We start from the raw sequence: 25,901 nt of genomic DNA on the forward strand, positions 1-25,901 counted from the left end.
CGAAGTTATGGCACTGAAGAACTAAGTTTACCAATTATTTTCATTTTGTCCATTAATCTTGAAAAGTATAGTGCAAAATATTGAATTAACCCAGTAATGCAACCCATACTACTGTTAAAAGATAACTGCATATCTGCATTGTTATAAATGCCTCACTATCGTATGTCGACAAGATATAGTCACGTATTTACGAATGATAGTCTGTGTACCTGTACAAGTGTACTTTTAACCATATGTACTCTAACAAAAATGTGCATAGCACTACATGTACTTTTAATTGCACTATATATACAGTACTGGTAACAACGGTGCATGTCTTTAACACTATTAAATTCGGAAAACTTCTAACATTTAGCAGTACCGATAAATCTGTTGTTATATATTCAGTTGATGTGTTTGATATTTTTATTCGGCTTTTAAATTATTGACTTTCCGTTTTGAATTTTCCTCGGAGTTCATTTTTTTTTTTTTTGTGATTTTACTTTTTTTTTTTCCCCCAAATTTTACAGTACTTAGATAATTAGCATTTCACAGAACTGAAAATTATTAACAGAATCACCAGATATTTATTGGCTTGTGAAGAGGTTTGTTAGGACTAATTCTAGTCTCATTCACATTGTGACATCACTAATTAGTTCTTCATCACTGACACTGTGACATCACTGACACATACGATTAGTCAGACTCGTTCGAATCAAACACGTCTCGGACTTCTCTTGAACTGAATTATAATGTGTGTATTGTTATGCCTTTACTTTTCTACATTGGCTAGAGGTATAGGGGAAGGTTGAGATCTCATAAACATGCTTAAACCCGTCGCGATTTTGCGCCTGTCTCAAGTCAGGAGCCTCTGGCCTTTGTTATTCTGGTATTATTTTTAATTTTAGTTTCTTGTGTACAATTTGGAGTTTTAGTATGGCGTACATAATCACTAAACTACAATATTTGTTTACGGGCCAGCTGAACGACGCTTCATTGAAGACCTACTGCTGTTGTCTGTTCTATGGTCGGGCTGTTGTCTCTTTGACACATTCACCAATTCCTTTCTCAATTTTAAGTCCTACAAGTATGTAAACTATATACTGTGTATATAATTTTTCTTATTGTAAATGACTTCAAAAGAAACTGTCATCGATACGAAGTAGACATCAAATTCCCAAAGGACACATATATTAATCTATAAACTGTGACATTCACTGTCTAGTACTGACATTTGAATATTTAAAGTGATCTTTGAAAATAAAAAAGAACTTCCATAAAATATGAAAACCTAAGAAGCTAGCATTCACTAAATAATATATATTTGATGACCATGTAGATCACATTTATCTTATTTAACTTTAAATAAAAGATACCACTGATACAATTAAGTGTAAGACTATTTTGGCCTACACGAATATTTTTTCCTATTGTGTATTTTCCTTTTTCATATCTCGATTCAAGTGCTTTAGTTTGTTAATATAATTTGATATTATATTTCTTAAGATAAGTTTTTATGGTTTGTTTTGTTGGGGAAACTCAATATAAGCAACCCAATGGTTGCTACTAGAAGTACAGCGATTGTTACTCTTTGGTGTACTTGTGTTAAATCCTTGTTATTAGTTCTTGTTGCTCAGATATAGTGGCCTGTGTTGTGGTTCGTTAACTTGTTTCCTCTTTCTATTTTGACAATGACAATGTGTTTTTGTTTCTTTCTCCGATTTTTGGTTCTATCGTATTTGGCTATCTTCTCGTGTTTTTAAACCAATAATTCGTAGCCACTTTAACATACCCTTGTATATTCAACATTTTTATTTATTTATTCATGAACAGATGAAAACTTCAAAAGCTATATACATAAAATACATTGTGAAATGCTGTTCACTTCAAGTCTGTTCTAGTTAAATAACGTTTTTCTCTGTTTGCCTTAGCTACAACCGTTGATAAATGGACCGATTCTATTCTCTTTAAACATTCTATCAGTTGTTCAGCATCGTTTTTATTGACTTGTTTTCCTCGCCACATCCAAAGTATCTCAAACACAGTAAGAACGGTTGGCTGATTGACTGTCTTTAAATTAAGTATATCTTCATTCTGAAGTCCGAGCTCTACGCCCAACATCTGCGCCGTTTCTACAGACATGGCGCCGGCAAGTATCAGTAAGCTCTGGTGACTCAGTACTGGCACTTCCTCTACGAAAATACATATTTTGTAGATTAAAGATTTTACTCCACAAATAAAAAGATAAATCACCACTACTTTCAACATTTAAACATTGTATTTGTTTATAAAGATGTCAAGTCAAAGGTCAGGAAACAAAATAAACAAAGCGGGAGGGGGTTTCCAGGATAAAAGGGGATGTCCAATCATATTTCCCCATTCAAAACCCTCGGAACTCCTCCTCCCTGTAGATCCGCCACTTCTTCTTGTTCACCTCTCACATGTTGTAGAATAGCTGAATATATTGTACCCTCCATTCAGCATCCGATTTAACGTTGAATTGAAGATTTAGAGTTCGATTTTAATAAAAGAAGAATCTAATTAATATAAAGTTTGTATATAAGAAGAAGTATAAACCTACCTTTAATAAACTTTTTAAGATTTTCCTGTTTCGGTGGAACTATACTTGTGGACATTATGAATGGAACTTACCAAATATAGCTTTGTATGCTAGTGTTGACTTAACTGATCTTCCGGACGACCTCGATGATCGCGATTGGCGAGAAAACGTCAATCTTCCATAGGTATCTGCCAATATAAATAACACAGTTGTAATGTTTGTATTTAAAGTCATACCTTAAGCCAATTATTGTAATTATGCAAATGATATAATGATCCCAATTATGGCATAATTATTTAGTTAATGTTCAATGTCATTAAATCTCCACGTTGGTAATAACTAGTTAAAATGTTTCATGAAAGTAAAATGAATTTGGTCATAGCTGAAAGTGTAGATACATACAAAGATTTATGGCTAAAACAAAGTAACACGGGACATAAACAATGAGTGATGTTTGAACAAAACAAACAACATATTACTAACATGTGTCTTGCCAGACGTTGAGAATTGAACTTGCGCTATATTAAGTATACTAGTGAGTATACCAACATTTATGCAAGGTAAACATAAAGTTGCAGTGCGCTTTAATATACTGAAAATAAATCATTTTTAAGACAACCAACAACCAATTTGTGAGTTTCGTACAAAGTGCACGATTTAAAATAACATATAGCTAAAATATAATAATGCCACAGGTTATATTCGTTACGAGGGGTTAAAGTTGGTTTTTTTTAAATCATAAAACAGACGACTGATTATTTATACTTCCAACATCAATATATATGTTGTCAAATCATAAATTTATGTTTTTGTCTTGAGTGTACTTGCATTTATTTGTAAGTTGTATTCCCGTAGTGTAATATTTGTCATTTTAGCGGTATATTTAACATTGCCATAAAGCCCAAGGTTTGGCTAGCCATAAAACAAGGTTGATCCCACCATTTTTTTCTTAAAATATCCTGTCCCTAGTCAGGAATATGACATTTATTATTTAATAATTTGTTTCTATGTATGTTGCATTGTTGTTTGTTTTTTTGTTGCACACGTGTTGTTGTTCGATGTTTTCCTCTAATAGTTGATAATTATAAGTTCCAGGCTCGGTTTTAGTTTGTTACCCGGATTTGTTTTCTCTCAATCGATTTATGGCTTTTCAACGGTAGTAAACTGCTGTTTCCCTTATTTATAAGATATCGATTAGAATAACTTACTTGGCCGAACATCTGAATGTGATGTCGGAATACGTGAGAGACTAATAAGATATCGATTAATATCGATTGTTGCTGAATGTAATATAAATCCATCGCCATAAGTATCACTGATAAAATTCAAAATACCCACTTGTCGACCTCTTGGATCACGGCGTTCTTCGACGTGAAAAGACCGGTAATTATCACGTGCTGTTGACAAATATACAATAGAATAATGTTCCGAAGGTATTTCACGAATCTTCTGAATAGTTCCGTCCATTTCCATTCGAACAACATCCTGCTCTTTCATACGAATATCCGGACTTCGGCTACCTGGAACCTCAAAAAGTCCTTCATTTGCGCGCTTTCTTAATATCCTAGTTGTAAACCGTTTTTCCACTATTTCTACCCACAATTTTACTACTCCGACAGTTAGGAGGTTCTTATCCATGTAAGTCATTATATTACATATATGTTCTAAGCCACAATATAAATCAAATTCTTCCAGTAACTTAGTTTTATTCTTCTTTAGAATTTTCCTTTTCACCTTTGCTAGTGCAATACTGTAAATAAAGCATAACATAACAGTTAAACAATAGCTCAGTTCAAAATGTTTCAGAATATTATGTAATAATTAACATGATTTTTTATAAACCTTTATTAACACCAACCCATAAAAATGAAATGATATAAAGAAGCTTGTTTTATAATTTAAACTTACAGGATATATACCTTATGATTCAATTTATAAGATTACTTAGCTAAACTCTGAAGGTTTCTAAAAGCCTACCTAGAGCACAGGTTTTGTAAGACATATAAATAAACCAAAGAATGATAACTTTTACTTGATATAGGCGAAAAAGTATTAGTAAAATGGCATAATTTACAAACAAAAAATTTAGAATGAGACTACATTTTAAAATTCTTGCAAGCTGCTGGGAAAACTTTGACCTGAATAAGTTAAAGCCCAATCACAGCAAATAACTTGGCATGTTTCTAGTTATTCAAACATTTTGTCTAGATAGTATAAATATGTTCAATAAAAGTACATTTCGAATGCAGGAAATAATATTGTAATATCTTTTGAAGAATTGTTTTAATATACAAGCATTGTTGGTACCTGTTATTCAAACAAGACACTGCAAACGTATAACAATTCCCGTGGGGTTCACACTGGATGGCATCATTTACGACTCGAAGTGATAAACTGCCTCCTAGATTTCTCTCGAATAAGACTATTTCTGAGCTACTATCCTCTATATCATGAAGTATGGGTAGATGTACAAGAATCGGTTTATTTATCGCTACATTTCCGTCATGGGTTACATTTAGAATGTCAGAACACGCCACAATACCATGACAGTCTTCTTTACATGTCTCTTTATATCCATACATTCTGTTCCGGTTGATTTGAATGAACTGAAAAAGAAATCATTGACATAAAGTAGACAGCGAAACACAATAATAAAATACAATTTAACATTTCACCCAGGCAAAGTTCACCTTAGATGGACTGTGTTTAGGTCATCTTAAATTGGACATAATTTTTTTCAACTGTATGGATTTTGTTTTTGTTTCAATGTGAAAAAGACGAAAGGTCGGTATCTTTTTAAAATAGCCTTATCGAGAAACCATCGTTGCTGTCCCATATCACATATCACTTTTTTAATCAACAATAGTGAAAAGAACTGTATGCTTTCCATAACTTGGATCGGTAGAGTTGTGGCAAGATGAATCACTATTGTATTGTAAAGTGTGATACAGGCAACATATGTTGAATACATTGCCCCATTGACAGTCTTTAAAAGTATCCAAAATGAGGTCTGTATCGTGCTTTTTCAAATTTCATCTAGATGCTTACCCGAAATTTAGTAATACAAGGGACGCTAAAAGAGTTTTTGGGTATACTCATTCTAACACGTGTGTCATCATCCGACACAAACGAGTGGCCTGCTGTAGTTACTTCTCTGTGTATACCACGAAATCCTACTACCGCCACAAACGCAGATACCATCTTAGCTTCGAACTCAATGTAGTTGTGCTGAAATAAAGCATTAAGCAATTGGTTCAATATTTTAACATTTTCTAGTATGTTCATTTAGTTTACCTTGTTTTCACTACGGTTTTAAATTAAAGAAGTGATGAAAAAGTCATCATTGTATATAGATAAATCTAACGTCTCCGTCACGTCGAGTTTTTTACAAACTCCCACTTGGTTAGTTCTACTGCTAAATGTTCGCTACTGAACTAGGTTTTTTTTATGTTTCGGTTTGATCTTCTTTTTTTCAATTTCAAACTAATGGCTAAACATTTGAGTAATAGGTATATTTTATTGTTTGTTAACTAGCTAACACTCCCCCTTTTTTGTTAAGCCTCTCTACTATACCCCTATTACAGAATTGATTGGTCAATACTAGTTGTAATTGTTTCTGTTAAAAGTTATCTCTAATTAATACAACATTAACATGTTTTAAAAAATTAAAGAATTGTGCTTTTTTTCAAAATCGATTATGTATTCGTATAACTTTTACATCCATTAGATTTTCGTTGTGTCCTGACTGATACTTGAGTCTGAGACGCATGTTTTATTTTATAGGTTGGGGTTTATTTTGCTTTAAATTAGCTCTCAGAAATTGCGAGTACTCAGAGATCTGTACTTAGTTTCTTTTTTGTTGTTGTGGATATATAAATACTCTGTCTCGTCCTGTGTTTTCTTTAGATATATTTCTGGTTTGTATCAATCTGATGATTTTAGCCATTTTCAATTGATTTTCATACTTTGTTCTTATGTTGTACTGTTGCACCACTGTCCCAGGTTATGTGAATGATAATCGTCTTCGTAATTGTTTATTCCCGACACATCGTCAACGACCCTGTCCAAAGTCAGGAGCCTGTTTTTTAGTGATTTGTTGATGTGTATCATATTTATTTTTCGTAAATTGTTAACCAGGGTGGTTTCTTTTCTCGTTTGGGTTGTTTTACATTTGTCATTTCAAGGCCTTTTGTAGCTCGCTATGCGGTTCGGGTTTTGCTCGTGGTTGAAGGCCGCGCGTGACCTATAGTTGTTAATTTCCATGTCATTTGATCTCTTGTGAAGAGTTGTCTCATTGGCAATTATACCATATCTTCTTTTTTTTTAATCAACTGTACCTTAATTTCTCCATTCAGATCGGTCCACTTCGTTCCATATTTAACTTTCACTTTAACCATTGAAGACGGTGGTAAAGCACCAGTAGATAACGGAAATCGCAACAGGATCTTTTCTGATGTACAAAATGGTGCTCCTGTCACTTGGAATATATCAGACATTAATTGCTGTCCCTCTTGGAATACAAGGCCATTGATAATTTCTGGTCGGTCTTCTACTGCGCACCTTACTACGTCACAATGTGATATATTCCCTAGTAACTTTGTCGGCTGCAGGGCTGTTACACCTTCTCCCATTTCTAATGAACCCAGAATTCTACAAATAAATAAAGAAAGATATATCCGTTAAGTTTTTATACTTTTGGACGAATGTTCAGTTGAAAATAGATAAACTAATTTCAATTTAGAAATATCTCAAAAGCACGAGTTCGATTTTGGTCTACTTAATTGAGTACAATATGAGCATTCCCAGAGCCATTTTTAACCCTTTGACTATTGTCCTTACAGTCTGACTATTGTCCTTACAGTTTGTCCATTGTCAATACGTTTTGTTCATTGTTCTAACGTTTTGTCTATTGTCCGTACGGTTTGCATATCGTTATAACGTTTTGTCCATTGCTCTTTAACAGTTTTGTCTATTGTTCTTACGTTTTGTCTATTGTTCTTACGTTTTGCCTATTGTTCTTTAGTTTTGTCCATAGTCCTTACGTTTTGAAAATTGTCCATACGTTTAGACTATTGTCAATACGTATGGTCTATTGCACATACGTTTTGTCCAATGTTCTTACGTTTTGTCTATTTTTCTTACGTTTTGTCCATTGTCCTTACATTTTGTCTATTGTTATTACGTTTTGTCTATTGTTCTTACGTTTTGTCCATTGTCCTTACGTTTTGTCCATTGTTCTTACGTTTTGTCTATTGTTATTACGTTTTGTCTATTGTTATTACGTGTTGTCTATTGTTCTTACGTTTTGTCTATTGATCTTACGTTTTGTCCATTGTTCTTACGTTTTGTCTATTGTTATTACGTTTTGTCTATTGTTATTACGTTTTGTCTATTGTTATTACGTGTTGTCTATTGTTCTTACGTTTTGTCCATTGTTCTTACGTTTTGTCAATAGTTCTTATGTTTTACTATTGTCCTTACGTTTTGTCTATTGTTCTTACGTTTTGTCTATTGATCTTACGTTTTGTCCATTGTCCTTACGTTTTGTCCATTGTTCTTACGTTTTGTCCATTGTCCTTACGTTTTGTCCATTATTCTTACGTTTTGTCTATTGTTCTTACGTTTTGTCTATTGTTCTTACGTTTTGTCTATTGTTCTTACGTTTTGTCTATTGATCTTACGTTTTGTCTATTGTACTTACGTTTTGTCCATTGTTCTTACGTTTTGTCCATTGTTCTTACGTTTTGTCCATTATTCTTACGTTTTGTCTATTGTTCTTACGTTTTGTCTATTGTTCTTACGTTTTGTCTATTGTTCTTACGTTTTGTCCATTGTCCTTACGTTTTGTCTATTGTTCTTACGTTTTGTCCATTATTCTTACGTTTTGTCTAATGTTCTTACGTTTTGTCTATTGTTCTTACGTTTTGTCTATTGTTCTTACGTTTTGTCTATTGATCTTACGTTTTGTCTATTGTTCTTACGTTTTGTCCTTTGTTCTTACGTTTTGTCTATTGTTCTTACGTTTTGTCCATTGTCCTTACGTTTTGTCTATTGTTCTTACGTTTTGTCCATTATTCTTACGTTTTGTCTATTGTACTTACGTTTTGTCCATTGTTCTTACGTTTTGTCCATTGTTCTTACGTTTTGTCCATTGTTCTTACGTTTTGTCCATTATTCTTACGTTTTGTCTATTGTACTTACGTTTTGTCCATTGTTCTTACGTTTTGTCCATTGTTCTTACGTTTTGTCCATTATTCTTACGTTTTGTCTATTGTTCTTACGTTTTGTCTATTGTTCTTACGTTTTGTCTATTGTTCTTACGTTTTGTCCATTGTCCTTACGTTTTGTCTATTGTTCTTACGTTTTGTCCATTGTCCTTACGTTTTGTCTATTGTTCTTACGTTTTGTCCATTATTCTTACGTTTTGTCTATTGTCCTTACGTTTTGTCTATTGTCCTAGGTTTGTCAATTGTTCTTACGTTTTGTCTATTGTCATTACGTTTTGTCCATTGTTCTTACGTTTTGTCCTTTGTTCTTACGTTTTGTCTATCGTCCTTACGTTTTGTCAGTTGTTCTTACGTTTTGTCAATTGTTCTTACGTTTTGTCTATTTTCATTACGTTTTGTCCATTGTTCTTACGTTTTGTTAATTGTTCTTATGTTTTACTATTTTTATTACGTTTTACTATTGTCCTTACGTTTGATTATTGTTTTTACGTTTTGTCAATTGATCTTACGTTTTGTCCATTGTCCTTACGTTTTGTCTATTGTCTATTGCCATTACGTTTTGTTCATTGTCCTTACGTTTTGTCCATTGTTCTTACGTTTTGTCCATTGTCCTTACGTTTTGTCCATTGTCTATTGCCATTACGTTTTGTTCATTGTCCTTACGTTTTGTCCATTGTTTTTACGTTTTGTCCACTGTCCTTACGTTTTGTCTATTGTCATTGCGTTTTGTCCACTGCTCTTACGTTTTGTCCATTGTCCTTACGTTTTGTCTATTGTCATTGCGTTTTGTCCATTGTTCTTACGTTTTGTCCATTGTTTTAACGTTTTGTCCATTGTTCTTACGTTTTGTCCATTGTTCTACGTTTTGTCCATTGTCCTTACGTTTTGTCCATTGTCTATTGTCATTGCGTTTTGTCCATTGTTCTTACGTTTTGTCCATTGTTCTTACGTTTTGTCCATTGACCTTACGTTTTGTCTATTGTGATTGTGTTTTGTCCACTGCTCTTACGTTTTGTCCATTGTTCTTACGTTTTGTCCATTGTCCTTACGCTTTGTCTATTGTCATTGCGTTTTGTCCATTGTTCTTACGTTTTGTCCATTGTTTTAACGTTTTGTCCATTGTTCTTACGTTTTGTCCATTGTTCTTACGTTTTGTCCATTGTCCTTACGTTTTGTGTATTGTCCTTACGTTTTGTCTATTTTCATTACGTTTTGTCCATTGTTCTTACGTTTTGTTAATTGTTCTTATGTTTTACTATTTTTATTACGTTTTACTATTGTCCTTACGTTTGATTATTGTTTTTACGTTTTGTCAATTGATCTTACGTTTTGTCCATTGTCCTTACGTTTTGTCTATTGTCTATTGCCATTACGTTTTGTTCATTGTCCTTACGTTTTGTCCATTGTTCTTACGTTTTGTCCATTGTCCTTACGTTTTGTCCATTGTCTATTGCCATTACGTTTTGTTCATTGTCCTTACGTTTTGTCCATTGTTTTTACGTTTTGTCCACTGTCCTTACGTTTTGTCTATTGTCATTGCGTTTTGTCCACTGCTCTTACGTTTTGTCCATTGTCCTTACGTTTTGTCTATTGTCATTGCGTTTTGTCCATTGTTCTTACGTTTTGTCCATTGTTTTAACGTTTTGTCCATTGTTCTTACGTTTTGTCCATTGTTCTACGTTTTGTCCATTGTCCTTACGTTTTGTCCATTGTCTATTGTCATTGCGTTTTGTCCATTGTTCTTACGTTTTGTCCATTGTTCTTACGTTTTGTCCATTGACCTTACGTTTTGTCTATTGTGATTGTGTTTTGTCCACTGCTCTTACGTTTTGTCCATTGTTCTTACGTTTTGTCCATTGTCCTTACGTTTTGTCTATTGTCATTGCGTTTTGTCCATTGTTCTTACGTTTTGTCCATTGTTTTAACGTTTTGTCCATTGTTCTTACGTTTTGTCCATTGTTCTTACGTTTTGTCCATTGTCCTTACGTTTTGTGTATTGTCCTTACGTTTTGTCCATTGTTCTTACGTTTTGTCAATTGTCCTTACGTTTTGTCTATTTTTCTTACGTTTTGTCCAATGTCAATACGTTGTGTCCATTTTTCTTACGTTTTGTCCATTGTCCTTACGTTTTGTCAATTGTTCTTACGTTTTGTCTATTGTTATTACGTTTTGTCTATTGATCTTACGTTTTGTCTATTTTTCTTACGTTTTGTCCATTGTCCTTACATTTTGTCTATTGTTATTACGTTTTGTCTATTGTTCTTACGTTTTGTCCATTGTCCTTACGTTTTGTCAATTGTTCTTACGTTTTGTCTATTGTACTTACGTTTTGTCTATTGATCTTACGTTTTGTCCATTGTCATTACGTTTTGTCCATTGTCCTTACGTTTTGTCTATTGTCCTTACGTTTTGTCTATTGTACTTACGTTTTGTCTATTGATCTTACGTTTTGTCCATTGTCATTACGTTTTGTCCATTGTCCTTACGTTTTGTCTATTGTCATAGGTTTGTCAATTGTTCTTACGTTTTGTCTATTGTCATTACGTTTTGTCCATTGTTCTTACGTTTTGTCCATTGTCCTTACGTTTTGTCTATCGTCCTTACGTTTTGTCAGTTGTTCTTACGTTTTGTCAATTGTTCTTACGTTTTGTCCATTGTCCTTACGATTTGTCTATTGTCCTTACGTTTTGTCCATTGTTCTTACGTTTTGTCAATTGTTCTTACGTTTTGTCTATTTTCATTACGTTTTGTCTATTGTACTTATGTTTTGTCTATTGTACTTACGTTTTGTCTATTGTCATTACGTTTTGTCCATTGTTCTTACGTTTTGTCCATTGTCCTTACGTTTTGTCTATTGTCATTGCGTTTTGTCCATTGTTCTTACGTTTTGTCCATTGTTTTAACGTTTTGTCCATTGTTCTTACGTTTTGTCCATTGTTCTTACGTTTTGTCCATTGTCCTTACGTTTTGTGTATTGTCCTTACGTTTTGTCCATTGTTCTTACGTTTTGTCAATTGTCCTTACGTTTTGTCTATTTTTCTTACGTTTTGTCCAATGTCAATACGTTGTGTCCATTTTTCTTACGTTTTGTCCATTGTCCTTACGTTTTGTCAATTGTTCTTACGTTTTGTCTATTGTTATTACGTTTTGTCTATTGATCTTACGTTTTGTCTATTTTTCTTACGTTTTGTCCATTGTCCTTACATTTTGTCTATTGTTATTACGTTTTGTCTATTGTTCTTACGTTTTGTCCATTGTCCTTACGTTTTGTCAATTGTTCTTACGTTTTGTCTATTGTACTTACGTTTTGTCTATTGATCTTACGTTTTGTCCATTGTCATTACGTTTTGTCCATTGTCCTTACGTTTTGTCTATTGTCCTTACGTTTTGTCTATTGTACTTACGTTTTGTCTATTGATCTTACGTTTTGTCCATTGTCATTACGTTTTGTCCATTGTCCTTACGTTTTGTCTATTGTCATAGGTTTGTCAATTGTTCTTACGTTTTGTCTATTGTCATTACGTTTTGTCCATTGTTCTTACGTTTTGTCCATTGTCCTTACGTTTTGTCTATCGTCCTTACGTTTTGTCAGTTGTTCTTACGTTTTGTCAATTGTTCTTACGTTTTGTCCATTGTCCTTACGATTTGTCTATTGTCCTTACGTTTTGTCCATTGTTCTTACGTTTTGTCAATTGTTCTTACGTTTTGTCTATTTTCATTACGTTTTGTCTATTGTACTTATGTTTTGTCTATTGTACTTACGTTTTGTCTATTGTCATTACGTTTTGTCCATTGTTCTTACGTTTTGTCCATTGTCCTTACGTTTTGTCTATCGTCCTTACGTTTTGTCAGTTGTTCTTACGTTTTGTCTATTGTTCTTACGTTTTGTCCATTGTCCTTACGATTTGTCTATTGTCCTTACGTTTTGTCCATTGTTCTTACGTTTTGTCAATTGTTCTTACGTTTTGTCTATTTTCATTACGTTTTGTCTATTGTACTTATGTTTTGTCTATTGTACTTACGTTTTGTCTATTGTCATTACGTTTTGTCCATTGTTCTTACGTTTTGTCAATTGTTCTTACGTTTTGTCTATCGTCCTTACGTTTTGTCAGTTGTTCTTACGTTTTGTCTATTGTTCTTACGTTTTGTCCATTGTCCTTACGATTTGTCTATTGTCCTTACGTTTTGTCCATTGTTCTTACGTTTTGTCAATTGTTCTTACGTTTTGTCTATTTTCATTACGTTTTGTCTATTGTACTTATGTTTTGTCTATTGTACTTACGTTTTGTCTATTGTCATTACGTTTTGTCCATTGTTCTTACGTTTTGTCAATTGTTCTTACGTTTTGTCTATCGTCCTAACGTTTTGTCAGTTGTTCTTACGTTTTGTCCATTGTCCTTACGATTTGTCTATTGTCCTTACGTTTTGTCCATTGTTCTTACGTTTTGTCAATTGTTCTTACGTTTTGTCTATTTTCATTACGTTTTGTCCATTGTTCGTACGTTTTGTTAATTGTTCTTATGTTTTACTATTTTTATTACGTTTTACTATTGTCCTTACGTTTGATTATTGTTTTTTACGTTTTGTCAATTGATCTTACGTTTTGTCCATTGTCCTTACGTTTTGTCTATTGTCTTTTGCCATTACGTTTTGTTCATTGTCCTTACGTTTTGTCCATTGTCCTTACGTTTTGTCTATTGTCCTAGGTTTGTCAATTGTTCTTACGTTTTGTCTATTGTCATTACGTTTTGTCCATTGTTCTTACGTTTTGTCCATTGTTCTTACGTTTTGTCTATTGTCCTAGGTTTGTCAATTGTTCTTACGTTTTGTCTATTGTCATTACGTTTTGTCCATTGTTCTTACGTTTTGTCCATTGTCCTTACGTTTTGTCTATTGTCCTAGGTTTGTCAATTATTCTTACGTTTTGTCCATTGTCCTTACGTTTTGTCCATTGTTCTTACGTTTTGTCCTTTGTTCTTACGTTTTGTCTATCGTCCTTACGTTTTGTCAGTTGTTCTTACGTTTTGTCCATTGTCCTTACGTTTTGTCTATTGTTCTTACGTTTTGTCCATTGTTCTTACGTTTTGTCAATTGTTCTTACGTTTTGTCTATTTTCATTACGTTTTGTCCATTGTTCGTACGTTTTGTTAATTGTTCTTATGTTTTACTATCTTTATTACGTTTTACTATTGTCCTTACGTTTGATTATTGTTTTTTTACGTTTTGTCTATTGTACTTACGTTTTGTCTATTGTACTTACGTTTTGTCCATTGTTCTTACATTTTGTCAATTGTTCTTACGTTTTGTTCATTGTCCTTACGTTTTGTCTATTGTTCTTACGTTTTGTCTGTTGTTCTTACGTTTTGTCTATTGTTCTTACGTTTTGTCTATTGTCCTAAAGTTTTGTCCATTTTCCTTACGTTTTGTCAATTGTTCTTACGTTCTGTCCATTGTTCCTACGTTCTGTCCATTTTTCTTCCGTTTTATCTATTGTTCTTACGTTTTGTCCATTGTTCTTACGTTTTGTCAATTGTTCTAACGTTTTGTCAATTGTTCTAACGTTTTGTCCATTGTTATTGCGTTTTGTCTATTGATCTTACGTTTTGTCCATTGTCCTTACGTTTTGTCTATTGTTCTTACGTTTTGTCCATTATTCTTACGTTTTGTCCATTGTCCTTACGTTTTGTCCATTGTCATTACGTTTTGTCCGGTGTTCCTTCGTTTTGTCCATTGTTCTTACGTTTTGTCCATTGTCCTTACGTTTTGTCCATTGTCATTACGTTTTGTCCGGTGTTCCTTCGTTTTGTCCATTGTTCTTACGTTTTGTCCATTGTCATTACGTTTTGTTCATTGTCCTTACGTACGTTTTGTCCATTGTTCTTACGTTTTGTCTATTGTCATTGCGTTTTGTCCACTGCTCTTACGTTTTGTCCATTGTTCTTACGTTTTGTCCATTGTCCTTACGTTTTGTCCATTGTTCTTACGTTTTGTCCATTGTCCTTACGTTTTGTCTATTGTCATTGCGTTTTGTCCATTGTCCTTACGTTTTGTCAATTGTTCTTACGTTTTATCCTTTGTTCTTACGTTTTGTCCATTGTCATTGCGTTTTGTCTATTGATCTTACGTTTTGTCCATTGTCATTACGTTTTGTCCATTGTTATTACGTTTTGTCCATTGTCATTACGTTTTGTCCGGTGTTCCTTCGTTTTGTCCATTGTTCTTACGTTTTGTCCATTGTTCTTACGTTTTGTCCATTGTCATTACGTTTTGTTCATTGTCCTTACGTTTTGTCCATTGTTCTTACGTTTTGTCCATTGTTCTCACGTTTTGTTCATTGTCCTTACGTTTTGTCCATTGTTCTTACGTTTTGTCCATTGTTCTTACGTTTTATCCTTTGTTCTTACGTTTTGTCCATTGTCAATACGTTTTGTCCATTGTCCTTACGTTTTGTCAATTGTCATTGTGTTTTGCCCATTGTTCTTACGTTTTGTCCATTGTCCTTACGTTTTGTCGATTGTCATTGCGGTTTGTCCATTGTTCTTACGTTTTGTCCATTGTCCTTACGTTCTGTCCATTGTTCTTACGTTTTGTCCATTGTCCTTACGTTTTGTCAATTGTCATTGCGTTTTGTCCATTGTTCTTACGTTTTATCCATTTTTATTGCGTTATGTTCATTGTCATTGCGTTTTGTTCATTGTTCATAATTTTGGTCCATTGTCATTGCGTTTTGTCCATTGTCATTACGTTTTGTCCATTTTCATTACGTGTTGACCACTGTTCGTACGTTTTGTCCATTGTCATTGCGTTTTGGTTGAAATGCAAACGTTTTTTATTGTATACAGATACAAAAAGAATTGTTTCTCAGTACATTTTAATTGTACTCACCCCTTGGTTTTCCCAATAGTGAAGAAAGCATCAGAACACAAGTTCCCTAACTTATGGATCAACTTTCTATATTCTTCCAAAGATATTCTAAAATGAAAATCGTAATATGTACATGTAGAAATAGTAAATGATAATAAATGAGAAAAAAATTATCACGTGAGAGAAATCAACTTGTTATTATTAACAAATCTGAAAAAATAGTATACTAGTAAGTAAAATTTAACATTTATGTACTAATAAACAATAAAAGCTTAAAACTTACGAATGAAGACCATGAGTTAACACAGACTGTATATCCTTGGTAAATCTACATATTGTTGACTGTACAAGTCGTCGTCTTTCTCTTCCATTATCGTCTTCAAATCTGAAGGAGAGGACAAGTGACTTTATAAATACTAACAGAATCAATTGTATATTACTTTATGAGTATATAATATTGCACTTTATACTGGGTTGTATTTATTAGAATACAGTCAATGGTAGAACGATATAGAATTAAATTTTGTCGGAAATTTGCTTAACTAAAACATCATGTGGGACATAAACTTCTTACCCTTCAGAACCAAACCCCAAAAAAAAACCTACCACCCCACCCAACTCCGGAATGAAATTATGTTTTCAGTGGTGATTTCAGATTTTGTCAAATCTTGTTCTTGTTTCCTCAGCCTGCTCAGGACCTTAAACATACTGATACTGTAATATATCAACTGAATTCGAATATACTGTTTCAATATAGACAGTATTGGAAAGTGTTCTGGAATTCTGTATTGAGTATGTCAATAGTACCATGCAATAACTGGAACTAGAAATTATAGCTCTGATTTGTACTGATGAGCATCATTTGCTCAAAGTAATAAAGAATTGAATTGAATTGAAATTGAATACTTGCACGGCTTTATCTATAGTTGTTGTCGTTTTTGGTTACAGCTCTACGTCTTTTTGATAGGCTTTGGATTTTCAAATATTTTAGCTTAGATCATGACTAAAGATCGAGACGTTTATTGTCTGAATGCGCATTTGATGCAGAAAAATAGTACCACTAATGTTATTTATTACTGGCAATAATAAATTAAGTTATCTCAATGCTAATGTATACTGAAGTTATCTCAATTCTTATGTACATGTATACATACCATTTTACTGATACACTTAATCCAAACTTTTTTGAAAAAATACTAAAATATTTCATTATTCATTATAGACTTCTAAATACATATAATGCCTTTAATAACATACATCTATCTTTATAGTGTACCTCGTTCATGTTTAAATTAAGTATTATACAGGGTGTTTGTAATTTCTTTAAGAAAGATATTATTGGTATAACAAGATAGATACTATTATATAGCATGTGTCATTTAAATTTAAATAAACAAATTAAACCTGGTAAACAGTTATTTACCATTCTTGAATTTTATATTGAGATAAATTAAATGTTTAAATATAAAATCAATATGTAATCGGTTTAGGGTGTTAAATTTATATTTAATGAAGGTTGATACACCAAGTTTGGCAATTAATCGTAAATGATCGTAAATGGACTTAATAATTTCACATTTGTTTCTACAAGTTATTTGAAATAGTTCGCTACTTGAAAATATTAATATTTACTACAATAGACATAAAAATGATAATGATAATGATAATAATAATAAATAGTTAAAATAATAATGAAAATGATAATATCTAAATTCTTTAGAGTCTCTTTTGCTCATCTGGATCTATTTGTATTTCCAAAATTCAAGACTACCATGTTATAATTCATGACTAAGATCTCTTTTTTGTTGCTCTTATATTTCTGATAAATTTTACTTGTTTCAGTTGTTTCTATTTACTAAAAGTTTTTACAGCAGTACAAGAAATGGATAAATCTCGTCATTCAAGAGCAACTCTTTTATAAGAAGAGGACTGTCAATTTCAGCTTATTTGTTTGTAGATCCTGTCGTGTTAATCCTCTTTGTTTACAGTTTATCACCATGTTTGAAAGTTTTGCCTTGCAAATAAAAAGGGTAAACATCGTCATTTAAGGACAATAAATCCAATAAGGAGTTGACTGACAATTTCGTCCATGCTGATATATTAACAGATCTAGCCTTGCTGATCAGTATTGCCTCTTACGGGTTTTATTTTTTTATAAACTATAATTTTTGCCAAAAATGGAAATAAATATTGATAGAACTCTTCGTTAACAGACAATCACTCCTATAAGGAGTCGACTGGCGATTTCGGATGTGACCTCTTGTCTTTCTAGGCTAAACAAGATGAAACGAGAAGGGTGGTGGCTGTGGCGACAATCTGTGAACCAGCGAGGATTCAACGTGTTTTACGTTGAGATTATTTGTGAGTGTTTTACTCTAAATGAGTTAATATTGAAGTAGTTGTATCTCTCTGTTAAGAGTTTCTATATATTAAGACTATAGCGATTTAATTCTATATCAGAACTGTTGAAAGTTACATTACGACATAGTAGCGATTATATGCAAGACTTACTTTAGTCTTTTAAGAAGTACTTTTGTTCCCCTCAAAAGGCTCAGGATACCAGATATAAAACCAGAGTATACCGTAGAAGCACCGTCTCTGTAACTAAAATAATATTCTGTGAACATTAAAATAGTGTTTGAAATATAATAATACCTTCGTAGCTTATTTGTGTTTAGTATTCGTTAGATAAACTTTATAGTCTACTGTTCAATGCTTAAAAACTGTAGCGTGGGGTAAAACATAGTTATAATAGTTTTTGAAGGCCTCATGGAAGATTAACATGTAATTGTTAAATGTGTTACCTTCGTTAAATAAAGAATTTTATTATTATTATTATTATCCCTGTTCCTACATATTTGTGTGTGTGTTTATTTTTCTCTCAGATTCATGAACCTCTGTGGTAGTCTTTTGCCAAATCTTTTTATTTGATGACATGTTTTGGAAGTTAATGTTTATCTTATACTGTTAACTAATTTAAACTTGGGACGAATTGAAGTGTTTGATTTGATTGCTCGTAAGATACCTTTTGGTTATTTGTGTTGTACGACATCTTGTGTTGTAAGGTTGCTATTTCATTAACATTTACCCGACATATGCTGTTATTTCTAGATGCTTACATAATATCTTTGTCCAGACAGTTATATCGACAGTGTAGACCTAACCCGTAGTATAATCCGTGGACTGGTCGCAACATTGGGATTATATTTAAATCAAACCTGTAACACATGGTAAAACTTATTATAGCATTGAGGAATACATCACTTTTATATATATATATATGACATACAAATTTTCAATATAAGAAAACTAAAAGATACTAAATGATTTGAACTACGTAAAATAAAGTGAAAAGTTCGATTGTTTCTTAGATTGTATTTTTTATGTATATACTATTTCTTTCTTTACTTTTGCTATTTAGAAAAATAAGTGAGGTCTTACTCTCTGACATTTTTTAAAATATTATTCTGCATTTGAATGATGATATGAAACATTATGAAAAGCTTTATAGTAGGTGTAAAATTCATATGCTATTTTAGACAAACCAGATCCAGATTAGATAAATTTCATAACTTGTTCATATAATGCTTATTACCTTTGTAAAAATAAAGCCATCACCTCTCCATATAAAGAAGTCATATCAGTGGCAAGTTCCATCATATCAGGCAAAATCATATTCTTATATCTAAAAATAAAGCTAATTCAATGCAAAACACATAGATTCTAACGACACCATGAGTACGTATGATTTTTTGTTTTAATACCGAATGAATATTATAATCATTTCTACATACAGCTTGTTATATTCCTATCCCTTTATTTAAAACAAAATTCTCTAAAAAGGGCCTTGACCTCGTGTCAGAGATATTCAGCTGTGAGCATGATTGCAGAAATCAAAAATAATATTCTGCTAAGGTTACAATTCATCTTCAACTTACTCAATTTTGTCTGTATCTTTAACTTTTAACCATATTTCCAGTATTCCATGAAACAGTAGTTGTAAGCTGTTTAACTCTCTGGCATGAAATTCTACATCTTCATCTGAATATCTGTCAAAAAATAAAAATAGATTTTCAATATTTTTGAATATAAGTACCGTACGGAATAAACCAATATGTATGAATAATATTATTTAAACATTTATTTCATATTAGTGTGATCTTTAACTCAATCCTTTACCTAGAGATTGGTTGTGTGTCTTTTAGTTCTTGGTCTGCCATTAAAAGGGAAGACAAATGTCAAAATTGAAAGAAAAACGAAGGTGAACCATTTTGTTGACTGATTCGACCCACACAAAAACAAATAATTTCTATACAGGTTAAAACGATGTTTAACTTATTTTGTTCAGCTATAACATGAAATCAAACAGACCTATAGTCCAATTGGACGAGGTCGTTATCTATTTATATCTATGTTTTTGTTAATATCGGGTTATGTGATCGTTGGCAGTCTTCAGAGGACATCTCGATGGTAGACTAGGACAACACACGAAATGATGATAGATTATTATAGTTTTAGAGTACATGCATTGCTTACTGTTTATTTTAAATATATTGTAATTTGAATATGAGAATTTAAGTCAAATCGCAGAACACGAATTTTATAGAGTATGCCCTCTAACATAGGCTCATTCATGTAGGCTATAGTCACAAAAACAATAATACAAATAAACAAAAAGCAGTTTGAACATACATTTCCTTTTCTCTGACGTTGACCCGGACTCGTCCCAGTAGTTCGACTGTGTCTGTTATAAGAGACTTCAACTTCAAAATGCTGTCCCTTCCATGACTGTGTTAAATAAATGAAATATTTTTTTTAAATCGTAAATATGAATTCATATGGCTTTTTCTTCTTATGAGATAATTAGCATTTTTTATTATGTTTCCCATTTTATTGAGGTAGATACAAACTAATTAAAATGTTCTATCTCTGATTTCGTTATCCTCGTGTGAATTCATATATTATAATAGGTCTGAATTTTAATCAGATTGAGGTTGATAGCAAATACCAAAATATCTTCAAGATAATTACATGTTATTTAAATGCATCTGATCTAAAATCTCTATTTGACTTTATGTATATTAAAGTAAGTAGCATATTTATTTGTAAATGCAAACTTCGAACATTTAAAAATTGAAAATTGACACAAAAACCGTTTAACTATTTTTCATATAACTAGATTAAATGTTCTTTTAAATGTGCTTTCTTCTTCCAGTAAGCGAACATCGTCATCTCGTGGACTTTCCTGCAACATGTATGCTTTTGCAACAGATACATCATTGACACGAAAGGTAATTGTAGTTCCTACTATAAACAATTACCTTTCTTTTCTGATTAGGTTTGTTCTTATCTTCCATAATCTATCCACTTCTAACTTGACTTTATTGTCGTCCACATCCGGTTTCCTTAGACCAATTCCATGTATTACACTACAAGATACATCAAGAGTCAGTTTGTCTTTCCCGTTCTCTTCCTTTTTTATTTCTTATTATAAGAAAGAAGGAACTGCTACACCATATCAAGTTTAGTATTACCAGCCCAATAGTCAGACATGAATATGAATTATATAGTCATTTTAATAAATTTTCTGTTCAAAACTTTGAATTCGAAAAAAATAGGATTTTTCTTATCCTAGGCATAGATTACAATAGCCGTATTTGACACAACTTCTTGGAATTTTTGGATTCTCAACGCTCTTCAGATTTTTACTTAATAATTAGACAACATGACTGACAATGCACAGTCATAAAAGGAGCTAAAGATACTAGAGGGACAGTCAAGCTCATAAATCGAACATAAACCGACAACGCCATGGCTAAAAATGAAAAAAACAAACAGCAAAATAAGTACATAAGACACAACCCTATCATGATCAGACTAAACCGACTAAATGACTACCGACTATATTAGATGACGTGAACGCAAAGCATTCTTATGAACAGAAAATGTGAACACAAAGTATCGTGTTTACTTATTGAAAATGTGAACAAAGTATTCCTGTCAAAAAATTAAGTGAACACAAAGTATGTAGCAGCAAATAATGAACACAATTTATCCCTATAAACAGAACACACTTATAATTCCTGTTAACAGACAATGTTAAATCACACAACACTAACTAAACATGTTAAAGTAGCATGTATAAACAAGATAAGTGAAGTCGAATAATTATTAAAACACAATTAGAAGAAAATATACTGTTAATATATTCATGCTAAATTTTTATCATTGCATCCCCTTTTACGTCACGAGTTCGATATATTGTCTGTCTACTAACCAAAATAAGACATGTATACCTCGAGTAGGATCCCCTACCTGTACTATTTAGCGCAGCAGCAATACATGTGCTCTTTGCCAAGAGATGTTTCCTTATCTGTTAACTGAGCGCTTGAATATCTGTCTATTATGCAATGTTCCCTACCTATCTGGTGAATAAACTCATCATAGATACCAGGACTAAATTTAGTATATACGTCAGACGCGCGTTTCGTCTACAAATGAATCATCAGTGACGCTCGAATCCAAAAAAGTTAAAGTGAGAGTTTGAATACTTTTTTTATCATGTCATGTAAAAGTTCCTACCTATCTGGTGTTAATATTATATCAAATTCCACCTCCATTAATTAGTGTTGTACACATATAAACTATTGTCTTATATTTTGTTCCAAATGATTCATCATTTTCTTGGTTTCACTTTGATTTCACCTACAATCGATCTAGGTTTTTTAAATGCAACTGCAATTTGGCTGCCAAAAAGGACAAAGATTTCATAATACTTGCAACAAAATATCTTTATTTCTTTTGTTAATTATTTAATCCGATTTTAAAAATCACTCCTGTTTATTTTGTGAAAAGAACCAGCTATAATGTGTATATATATTAATCCCATGTGTCATTTGCAGGTTAAATATCATATTGGTATTTGTGCCCTTGATGCGCGTCATTTCAGAACGGGGACAATGCATGGATTTAATTTTTAATAGAATGGTTCTAAATGAAAACGTTCATGACAAATTATATAGGTACTTTTTTTTATCTACATGGCGGTGCTATATGTTTTGCGTCCCTTTTATTCACATACTAAGTAGTTCTTCAGCTGTTTCGGTACTTATACATCGTAACCTTCAAATATTTGACTTTGATCTCTCCTGATCAATGTAAATCCAGAAAAGCGCGCAGAACGCATAAAATTCAGTTAAAGTGTTGTTGTTTACTTACCTTTGTCGAGCTGACCTCAGAAGATTAGCAATGTTTGAACCCATACTTTGAAGTGATGGAAGTCTCGACTGACGACGGTGGTCCTCTTGTTTGTCTTTCAAACTTGTAATGTCGAGAGACTGTCGCTTTAATTCCAATGGTTGTCGTCGGATTTCTTCTTTTTTGTGTTTTTCTCTCTGAAGGGCAATAACTTGTCGCCTAGGACTAAACCCAACCTTCTGAACCCTTTTACTTGGATGCCGTTTAATGGTATCCTTTCGAAGACTCCCTTCTTTGTTGTTTTCCCTATTATTGCGTTTTCCACTTAAGTCTATAGGCGGTATTTGGTCGTTAGAGCCTAAATCTTTTGATTCTGTTGTTTCCTCTGAAATTTCGGATTGTGTAAAATTAATTACCGAGACGTCATCAGTTATATTACTTTGCGCTACTTTTTCAATAATCTCCATATTATCATCATGCTTGTCTATATTCGCTGCATTACTTTCCCCACCTGACGCTACTGTTTCATCTGCTGCTGTTTGCTGACTTTCCTTAGAATTATTTGTTTTTACATTTTGGTCTTGCTTTGTCGTGTTGTCACTTACTAACTGCAGACCTGGTGTTTTGTTTAATGGAATGTTTTCAGATTTTGTATGGTTAGTTTGTTGTTCTTGGATCTGAGTGTCTTCGCCTTCATCATTGTTGTCCCAGGTTCGTTCTGTGGGTAAAGTCAAAGATATAGTACTCCTTCCTGTCTCACTCAAAGATATAGTACTCCTTCCTGTCTCACTCATTTTTAGGTTTTATAAAAGCAGTAACCAAAATGTCATAATTCTTGTCAGATTATAAACTATGAGTAAGTTCTAGGAATCTAATGAGTTGGACTTTTGTTTCTGGAAGAAAATAAAAAGAGTGTAACCTTTTTTATTTCCTTTTAAATTTTAGAAATATACATATTATTGATTTAGCTTAAAGCCTTTTGTATTTCAACGAAGGAAAACTTGTTCCAAAATTTAAAAAAAAACACGAAGGTTTTTCATCCCATTTTGTTAGTTGTCGTTGCTTTGCAACTGTTTTTGATTGAACTATTTTACGGAGTGTTTTAACTGATGTTTTGAAGGTCAGTGATTTCGTAACCACATTTTTTTTATAGAAACAAAGATGAAAAGTAAAATCACAAAAATACCGAACTCCGAGCAAAATACAAAACGGAAATCTCTAATCAAATGGCAAAATAAAAGGCTCAAGCACATCAATCGACTGGATAACAACTGTCATATATTGTGCTAGTACCAATTGAGGAGTTTTTTTCTATCGTAGTTTTATTGTTTTCGTTTTTTGTTTTTTTTGTCGTTTTAAAATGGCCGATAATTTTACGTCATTGATTTGAGATGACTAGGGTTGATCTTAAATTCTATATTGTATAACATGGCTTGATTCGATGAAGACTATTTGGTTGCTTACATCCACGTCATTTGGACTCTGGTCGGAGGTTGTCTCTTTATAATTATACAAAATCTTCTCAATGTTATACTGAAGTTTCACCATGTTGCCAGAATTAGCAGTATCCTGTATTCTGATGAAACAAGTTTGCAAAATACATTTTATCACTTAATTTTGAAAATTGCGTTTCTAGACAAGCAAAAATACATAATTACAATGACAATAGGGCATGTTTTTGGAAGCATATTCAATTTAAAGAAAAAAAAACACATATAAGTATGTTAATGGTTATTTATAAGTATCTGTAAATGGTTAATAATATGTGGAGTTATGAAATATTCTCATTCAGAAATCGTTGTTTGCGACTATATACCGAATATAGTCTATTTTGTTAACCTAACAATCTAGTGTTTTGCTTTTGTTTTTTTACCATAATCAATTAAAAAAGGTTCACTTACCTTTCCTCATCTGTGCACTCCAATTTAAATTCATTGTCTTATTCCAATACACATTACTTTGTGAAATATACAAGTGTATTAAAGTTAATCTTAAGATTAAATAGGTTTTTTTTGTATAATTTTAAACAATCAGATTAGAATTATTTTTCATTGTGACATATATAATATAGCAACTGCTTTAATCTTGTTTGTTTGAAAATTGATTTTTTGAAGCAATGAGTAAACATTAATCTTTGTTCTAAATATTACAACATTTAACTTGTTCAGCAAAAACTGTGACAAACTTACTTCACATATCTGGCGATCAACTGGTCAATATAAACATACCTAGCGAACAACTGGTCAATATATACATAAATAGTTTGGGTTCATGAAAGTGTTAATAGATTGGCAGAACAAAATGTATGTGTGCTTGACTATGGAATGGAAACTTAATTAGTTTGATAAAAAAATAAATGCATAAAATCAGCAACCCTATCCCGTATCTGAACCGCATGGGTACGTTATATAATCCCATGCAATGGGAAGGGGGCGCTATATAATATAGATAGGGATTGATAAATACCGACCGTGCAAGGGCTGTATAACCAGTCAAGGTCGTTAAAAATTTCAATTGTCATAATTGCCGCTTTGGGTCTTTTGGATGTGTGATTTAACAATATTGTCTTCTATATTGCTCACGTGTACAGTTGTTATAATGAAAAAAGGAGTTTGTATATCGGTAACGGAATGTTTGTCATATTTTTACAGTTTAAATGTGAATTCGTAATTGACCTTCCATTACTTTTGTTGGTACAGGTACGGTCTTCTTCTCCCAAATACTGCCCACATTGAAAACGGTGAATTTTCTTCAAAGTTTTCTATCTGATTTCGTTCTTTGTTTATAATAATTATGTCGGTAAGGTCGGTATCTGTCACTCAAAACTCTTGAGAAATATATCATCTTCTACTGTCAAATTCCTGACTTGGTACAGGTATTTTCTTATGTAGAAAATGGGGGCTTAAGCTTGGTATTATAGCTATCTAAACCTCTCACTTGTAGGACTATCATTATACTGACAAGGATGTGTAAACAAAAAAACAGAAATAATAAAAATAGGATAACATCAGTCAACATTGTGTTGAAATCTTAATCATTAAAAAACCCCGGAATAAATAAAGGGCCTTGTGGTT

General features: G+C 32.5%; 1 protein-coding gene across 3 annotated transcripts; it reads right to left on the reverse strand.

The window, feature by feature from the left end:
• Positions 1–1,773: 1,773 nt before the first annotated feature.
• Positions 1,774–24,953, reverse strand: LOC134706209 (uncharacterized). Of its 3 annotated transcripts, none has more exons than XM_063564944.1 (16): positions 24,729–24,950; positions 22,849–23,720; positions 20,952–21,059; positions 20,323–20,418; positions 19,569–19,679; positions 19,226–19,315; positions 18,750–18,848; positions 18,142–18,234; positions 15,914–16,015; positions 15,652–15,738; positions 6,877–7,189; positions 5,588–5,767; positions 4,847–5,145; positions 3,748–4,289; positions 2,632–2,727; positions 1,774–2,171 (listed from the first exon to the last, which is right to left on the reverse strand). In XM_063564944.1, the coding sequence occupies exons 2-16, from the start codon at positions 23,619–23,621 to the stop codon at positions 1,861–1,863; spliced, it is 3,300 nt and encodes a 1,099-aa protein (XP_063421014.1). In that variant the 5' UTR covers positions 23,622–23,720; positions 24,729–24,950; the 3' UTR covers positions 1,774–1,860. The 3 variants fall into 3 exon arrangements, 1 of the variants encoding a protein (XP_063421014.1); XR_010105599.1 differs by having other exon boundaries at positions 1,900–2,171; positions 3,878–4,289; positions 24,729–24,953; XR_010105598.1 differs by having other exon boundaries at positions 2,047–2,171; positions 2,561–2,727; positions 24,729–24,953.
• Between the last annotated feature and the right edge of the window lie 948 nt (positions 24,954–25,901).

This window comes from Mytilus trossulus, chromosome 2 (genome assembly GCF_036588685.1).
Source record: "Mytilus trossulus isolate FHL-02 chromosome 2, PNRI_Mtr1.1.1.hap1, whole genome shotgun sequence".
Lineage (NCBI taxonomy): Eukaryota > Metazoa > Mollusca > Bivalvia > Mytilida > Mytilidae > Mytilus > Mytilus trossulus.

What these genes read in the sequence shown, in the direction of transcription:
- LOC134706209 (XM_063564944.1), bottom strand. Translation starts at nt 23,621, where the DNA reads ATGAGTGAGACAGGAAGGAGTACTATATCTTTGAGTGAGACAGGAAGG. An exon ending in ATCTGAATGGAGAAATTAAG is followed by an intron (nt 5,768 to 6,876) that starts GTACAGTTGATT and finishes GCTTTATTTCAG; the next exon opens with CACAACTACATTGAGTTCGA. An exon ending in GTGTCTTGTTTGAATAACAG is followed by an intron (nt 4,290 to 4,846) that starts GTACCAACAATG and finishes CTTTATTTACAG; the next exon opens with TATTGCACTAGCAAAGGTGA.